This window comes from Zootermopsis nevadensis, unplaced genomic scaffold (assembly GCF_977971745.1).
Source record: "Zootermopsis nevadensis isolate Lab colony 2312 unplaced genomic scaffold, Znev_1.0 Znev_ptg000016l, whole genome shotgun sequence".
In the NCBI taxonomy this organism is placed as follows: Eukaryota; Metazoa; Arthropoda; class Insecta; order Blattodea; family Termopsidae; genus Zootermopsis; species Zootermopsis nevadensis.
This window is the reverse complement of record NW_028259148.1, coordinates 11829402-11837025: the sequence shown is the minus strand read 5'-3', so window position 1 is coordinate 11837025 and position 7624 is coordinate 11829402. Positions and strand designations below refer to the sequence as shown.

General features: G+C 37.9%; 1 protein-coding gene across 9 annotated transcripts in view; it reads right to left on the bottom strand.

The window, feature by feature from the left end:
- Positions 1–479: 479 nt before the first annotated feature.
- The window catches only part of ThrRS (threonine--tRNA ligase), a 32675-nt gene continuing 25530 nt past the window's right edge, over positions 480–7624 (bottom strand). For all 9 annotated transcript variants that reach the window (XM_022075437.2, XM_022075439.2, XM_022075434.2 and 6 more), the window contains 3 exons: positions 3760–3934; positions 2377–2491; positions 480–949 (listed from right to left, as the gene is read on the bottom strand). In XM_022075437.2, coding sequence (XP_021931129.2) covers positions 801–949; positions 2377–2491; positions 3760–3934 — 439 coding nt within the window. In that variant the 3' untranslated portion in view covers positions 480–800. The remainder of the gene's footprint in view (positions 950–2376; positions 2492–3759; positions 3935–7624) is intronic.

Here is a 7624-nt window from a genome sequence, read left to right as displayed (position 1 = left end):
TCTACACTACTGCCTAGGTGGACAGAAATATTAGATACCAACCAATGTTATATGAAATTAAGTTCTAAATTTTAACTTAAAATTTCTAGTAATTATATATACTATGGAAAGGTGCACATGCATGTATAGTAGAGGCTGATTTGCACAACACTAATATACAAGGGAAGCACTAAACATAGTTTACAAGTTGAACCATGTACATAAAACAAAATATAAATTAGTGATGAAGTGTTGATGGTAATACACGGCAGTAACTGATATGAAAGAACACCACAGAAATGTATTCAATGAAATCTAAAGAAGCTGTTCTAGAACTGCCATACAACTGTTTAAATACATTCACACAGATCTGCTACACCAAATTTCAGACTTCTTTCCAGTATTAAGCACATTTACTATTTCAAAACTGAACTTCACCTTTGCATTCAGTTGCACAATGGAGCCATCAATTATTACTACAAATAAAAAACCACATTACATAAATGGTGAAGCGAATTTTTATTTTATTCTTTTGTGACTAAATGTAAATTTCTACAACACCCAAAATATTATAATCCAAACACTCGTCTGTGCATCATCACGTCTGTGAGTCAACTGTACATCAGCACTGCTATGATGTATTTACAATTTTTACATTTTTAACTGCTCTGAAGCATAATTTCTTCGCCATATAAAAGATAAATTAGCATAATGTGAAATTATTACTTGAAAAATGTATCAGTAATGCTATCAAATAGATGGTCCTTCACTCTGAATTTATATAGGCAAAACAGCTTTACATGTTTTCTTATTTACTGTGCTCAGAAGTCCACTTCACTGTCCAGTGACCGCTTGTCTTTCAGGGCTTGAAACTTCTGCGTCACTGCTTCAATTGAGAACTCTCCATGAACAATATTGTCTCTCGTACGCACATTCACCGTTCCTCCGCTCTGTTCCTTTTCACCGACCACTGCAAATAAACATTATTAGTATGGATGCTGGCAATATATGTCAGCTTTTGTGAATTATCTCCATTATTTCATAATACCCAGAACAGGAACAACAACAACTACAATTCTACAAAGGGAACAGTTTGAAGTTTTGTTCTGTGCACAAAAAAACTAGATTCTTGCAAGAACTGGCACCTAGCTTTTCAGAGGGAAACTGGAGATATTTTATTTCATTGTATGAATTTGGTCATTAAATGGCGCTTTGTCCAGACTACCAATCTCATCTTGGTCAGATTGCAACGCTCTGAGTGGAGAAAAACCAATCTCTTTCAGAAAGCAGTCTGAGCATGTGGTCTTATCTTCGATTGCTAGATGGCATATACAGCCAGTCCTCCATTCATTTCTTTACCAAGTAATATTGCAAAATGAATGTACTGATGAAACATGGCTGGGCTGAGCTAAGAGCTAAGCCAGCAGAAGAGTACCAGAGAGTGAACGTATTAAATTCTGACTTCCAAACTTATAAAAAAATTAACAGGAGAACAATGTGTTAACACCACAGCACACAACACATTTTGGTCGGAATGATTCAAACCAATGTGCATGGAAGAGTGAATACCACAGATGTGACTCAATCAGCGGGAGCCTTCACCATTCCAACAAACAACTGCACCGCCAGATACTTCAAAATACAGACACACCCCAAAATGAATACTACTAAGCTCAAGACTAACGGCTGTGGTTAGAAGCTGTTAGTTCCATACCTCACCGAAACAACCTATATAAAAACAGATTCCTTACTATAATATATTGAAGATAATGAAAGCACAGTGTATGGGTTCTGTTCCAGTAACTACCCTTTCCTACTCCACTGAGTGATCCTCCATATTGTTGTATTGTTTACTTTGTCTCTCAAACACTATCAAATCAGGTACAGGAGTGCAATATAATGATACGTCTGTCTGTCTCACCATCTACGTGGTTCATCCGCACTTCTGGGATCACACATTTCAAAAGCTTAAGATAAATGAAGTTACACAAAATTAGTAATAATATAAATGAACCTCTCCAAGCCCCTACTACATCCCTAAAAATGACGCTCGACTAAATACGACTGAAAATAAAAGTATCACATCACCAATACATGATGAAATACTTCAGCTCTTCAAATTACTGACTAAAAAATCTGATTAGAACTTGAATATCACTGACTGTTTAGGCTGGACATCGAGTCAACTAATTTCTCAAACAGTATTAATCACTTGATGTAAGTAATGGAGAAGTGTTGCATTTTATTTGAAGTATAAACTGAATTCATAAATATTATTTAGATATTTTCTTTATTTGTAGCTCTGGTAGTTAATTAATGAAGAGTTCAAAGGTTCAAACTTAGTAGTGAATGTTGAAATGTCATACCACACAGTTCATATTATATGCCTCAACTTACCCAAAATAAAATTGTACTGATCTAACTGAGCATTGCGAATCTTCTTATTCATTGTGTCTCCTGGATCAACATCTACATCACACATAAAACCAGCAGAATACAACTGATCTTTCACCTGCAATAAAGCAATAGAAAAATTACAATTTGATAACATCGGAAGACATTTTTTTGAAACCAGGTGTAAAAAAATATATGTAAAATAGTTCTTTTAACCCTTTGCGGCCCCTTTTAATACCACTGCAACTCTCTGCTGGTCTATTTAAATACAAATAAGCTGTATAAATTCAACTACTCTTATGAACTGGTTTGATTTTCTTTTATAACTTGCATAAAATGGAAGAAACTTTGCTAAATATGGTGAAAAAAGGATCACAGTTCATACTGTTTGAATACTGACTATGTGAAATATTTTTCACGGACTGTACTACTGTCGCTAGTAAGATGTGTATTATTAAATGGTGCCTTTCTGGATGCTGTCGTTCAGTAGATAATAAAGCAACACCAAGTTGACAGATATGACTTTGGCAACAACTAAACACCTCATATTACATGCAGATATATGATGTATAAGCACTGGATTTCATAGTATTAGAGCTATGCGTCCTTTCGAGATGTTTGTGTTTGTAACTTCAAGACCAAGTTCAGCAACATAAAAGCGAAACAGAAGGCAAAGTGTAAATGATGAAGTCACCACACATAAAGAATGCTTGATAAGGAGATGAATGAATGTGCATGTATCAGTGGTCGATTGCTCTATGCGTCAAAAATAATTGAAAAATAGAATTTCCTATTAGAAAGATGGGATATTCATTTCATAACTTTATCAGATATAAAATATTTCTATTCTAAGTAAATATGATAGCTACACACCTAACGGTATTTCTTCTCTGTATGATGTATGGAAAAACACTTGAGTTAAACTCCCGTGAAACCAACATCTAGTGTGGTATTGCTTGATATGCTTTTGTAAAATAACTCCACTTCATGATTTGTTTCCTAAACCATATTTAGACAAATTTTAAACCATTTTGATTAAATTAATTAATTTCCCTGTTGCCACTGATGATGACCTCTTGAGGTTGAAATGCGTATGGCACTAGTGATTTTTTATATTGTTAATAGTTTGTTTGTTTGTTTGTTTGCTTATTTTACAGTCCCTTAAATATTTGTGATATTTAACCAAGTGACAAATGACTAATAGCCTGAGAAGATTTTATTAATGTTCATTGCTGTGAAAGGTTTATATTGTATGCCAAATATTCTACTCAGAACTCTGTTCTCAAATATCTTCTATGTAATTCTTACCTTAGAGTGAAAAATCGTATTGTACACACAAATAAAACTAAAGGCTAAAGTTTACTTCATATTTCTGCCTTTACATACCTTGAAGGCATAGTCATGAAATGGAGCCCCAACAGGAATTACAATGCACTGTCTAGGAGACAGCCAAAATGGCCATTTTCCAGCGTAAGATTCCGTGAGAATTGCTATCATTCTCTCAACTGAGCCCAAAATAGCTCGATGAATAATCACTGGTCTTTTCTTTTCTCCACTCTCACTGAAATTACAGAACAGTCATTGATCTTATGCACATGTAAATTATATTCAGTCTGTACTGCTGAGTAGCCAGCATTCTGAACAAAATTACACGCATGCACGCAAACACACAATGAACTAAAACATACTACTTGTGTCACAAGAGGCTCTTGTAAATTAAAATGTTCAGTTATCCTTTCAACATCAACCACAGCACACAATATGATTATGCTTGCTGTTCACTGCATCTTAGCTGAAGTACATTTCTGGGATCTGAGCAACTTTTATATACACATAATAATGGTTCATTCATTTCACTATAATTACACTGGGCACTTGAGAATGTCTTGACATACTCTGTGTGTGTGAGACATCTCAATATGTTCATAACGTACAGGAACTCGTATTTCCTTCATAAAACAGCTTGGATCATCTCTGAACTTAATAATCAAAAATCATCAGGTCTTTGAAGAAAATGTAAATTAGCGCAGAAGATGTCCAATTATTTTTTTATGAAGTACAATACAATGATTATTCTGTGCAAAAACTTTCATATCATTTTACAAATTATTTTGACTTGATGTATATTTTTAAGTAGGATTTGAGGTTCTCACAGTGGTGAGTAAGAAGATTGCTGTCTTCTAGGTTGTAGTACCATGTAGCCCCATACAAGTTTACCAACATTACAGATGTCCCTGCATCCATCATCAGGGCAATAACTGATGTTGGAGGCAGCAATGATCTCTGAAACAGTGGTAAACTACTACCAGCCTACATGATGCTACAACCTAGAAGACAGCCATCTTTGTACATTTTTAGTTTTTAGCAGTTATATGTACCAGAAAGTTCATATAATGCTTAGTAATTGACTTATATTTCAATATAGGGAAAAGGTTAATGTAAGGATTAAAGCTTATGACTTGCATTTCCTGCAATTTACACCATCCACCAATCCCTGGATACATGTAAATAAGGAGGTTCCACTGCATTATACTAAAATTTACAGCTGGTAAGACCAGATGACAGCTGATAAGAGCAACCACAGAATGTAACTTCCTGTTAAATTACCAACAGAATACTGATCACATGACCCAGCTGAACCCCTACAGAAACAAGAGAGAAAGGGTCGGAGATCACAAAGAGTGATATGCACATGTAGTTAGTTGCAAGTGCTAATCCTTTATAATATTTACGACCAAGTTTGCTTGGAACTGTACAGTGTGACTTATTCTATCTTTCACAGAACTGAAAATTTTCAATGCATGACCGGCAGCTAACATTCGGAAAAACATTCATTACACCACTTTCTGTGTATTTTGAATAAAGTGCATGAAATGAATTCATACAAGGGAGGCTGTGTTCATCTGCCTGTATTTTGTGAGTCCATAACTACTAAGAACTTTGATAAAATTCGGTATAAGGACTATCACCTATCCCAACTAAGATTTTTAATGGTTTTACTCAGCACCTCCAAAAAATTTCGTAACTGCGCCTTCAAAACAGGTAACAAGTGTCAACTAAATTCTTATCTACGAGGTGCGATCGGAAAGTTTCCAGACTGTGTCAATAGAGGGCGAACCGGATGTAGTACGAGCTTCTGCCGCTAGGGGGTGCGGCCTACATTCATAGTGAATCAGTGTGCCAGCCGGCATCATCGAATTGGCATTTGTTTCTTAGTTACGGGCGTTTTGGTAGTGCATTACACCGACCCTCCTGCGATTTCGGAATGGCGTGTGCATCAAATTTTGCCAAAACGGCTACGGAAACCTATGAAATGCTAAAGCAAGCATTTGGGGAGTCCGCAATGGGTCGTGCACAAACTTTTGTGTGGCATTCACGTTTTAAAAATGGCCGAACCTCTGTCGATGATGACGAGCGTTCTGGACGACCATCTTCGAGCACAACGCCCGAACATGTTACGAAGATTCGGCAGGCCATTAACGAAGATCGACGTCGTACCATCAACGACTTGTGCGACATTGTTGGGATAGGCTATGGGACCTGTCAGCTGATTCTAAAGGATGGAAGCGGCCGGCAAAGTGGCGCAACCACAACTGGCTGCTGCATCATGACAACGCGCCAGCGCACACCGCCCTCAAAGTTCGGCAGTTTTTGGCCTCAAACACCATGGCCGTCATCCTGCACCCTCCTTATTCGCCGTGTGACTTCTTCCTCTTCCCAAAGATGAAAATTCAGCTAAAGGGAAGGAGATTTGAGACGGTAGAAGAGATTCAGGCAGAATCGCAGTTGGTGCTTGACAGGCTGACAAAGAAAGATTTCCAGGGATGCTTCCAGGCTTGGCAGCGGCGCTGGGATCGTCGTGTTCACTCCCAGGGGAACTACTTCGAGGGTGATGGATGAATTTAATACGTGAGATAAGTGTACGGGTTTTTATACGCGCAGTCTGGAAACCTTTTGATCGCACCTCGTATGCACAATTCATGACCACCTTCCCACAAAAGATGAGTTGCTAAGAATTTTGGAGATATTCTTGTGGCCTTTCACCTAGTGAGGCTGAAGGAATTCATAAAAAAAGTCCCAAAGACAGGGAGTTCATCCACATAACAAGTCTAAGGATGTTACCACTGCACCAATTTGCTCAGTGCATGAAGTTTAACACCTTGTGAATGGATACTTAAAAGAGACCATAAAACTAATGGCATTGAAACATGTGTACATCACATAAGATTTGAAGCCATCGCCACAGCTACAAGTCACATTATTTCAGAGCAGCAGTCAAACATTCAGGAAACCATCTGCCTTCATCATCAGAAAATAATGTCACAATTCCTTAACAATGGAAACATCGATGGTCTCCAAAGCACTGGACACCTGCTGCAAACTGACACATTGGATGATCTGAAAAGATTCTATCATGTCCACAGCATGCTTATGTATACTGTAGCATCAAATCATGTAATGGAGATGCTTTGTAACTGATGGAAAACTAGATACAGTGAAACCTCTATCCATCGTTCCCGGAACTATCGTTTTCCCGGATGCATCGTCCGTTTTGTTCGTTCCCGAATACATCCCATATAAAATAATGTTACATTTTCCCGCTTCTATCGTTCCTCGAACTATCGTTTTATCGCATCGATCGTTCAAAAATCTTAGTCCCGGCCCACAATTTTCCTGCAATGATCGTTTCTGAGAATTTAAAATGCTGGGTTTAGAGATAAATTAATACCGAAAGACGCATAATGTTTTTGGAATACACAGTAGCGGTAACCTGTCATGTCGCCCAACCAGCACAGATTCTTTTGGAATGAGGGGTCAGCGGTGCAGGGGTGATAGTTGGAGTGAATGGCGGTGCTCATTGTCAGAAATTTTACGATTTTAATTAGGGTGCACTCATATTTCGTTCCAGCGATGCCAGATGGCATGTGCAGTGTGAATTTCTTCACAAATGCTTTTATTACAAGTACAAAGGAAAGGCTGGCGGCACTTTTCATTCTTCTGGTTCATCTCGTTTCCAGCGGTTCAGGGTCTTCTACAGCTACGTTTCGTTGAGTTCGGCAGTAATAGTATTTCCATTCTTCCTGTTGTTGTTCGCGAAGAGGGTGGGAGTGGTGAGGAAGAGTAAGACGACGAATGCGAGCCCGAAGCTTTGCCGAGTTTTGCCGAAGCACACCCTGCATTGGCAAAAGTGAAGACGTTCTTTTATGCGCTTAATATTAGTGAACGTGACGAGGAAAACATTTTGAACGTG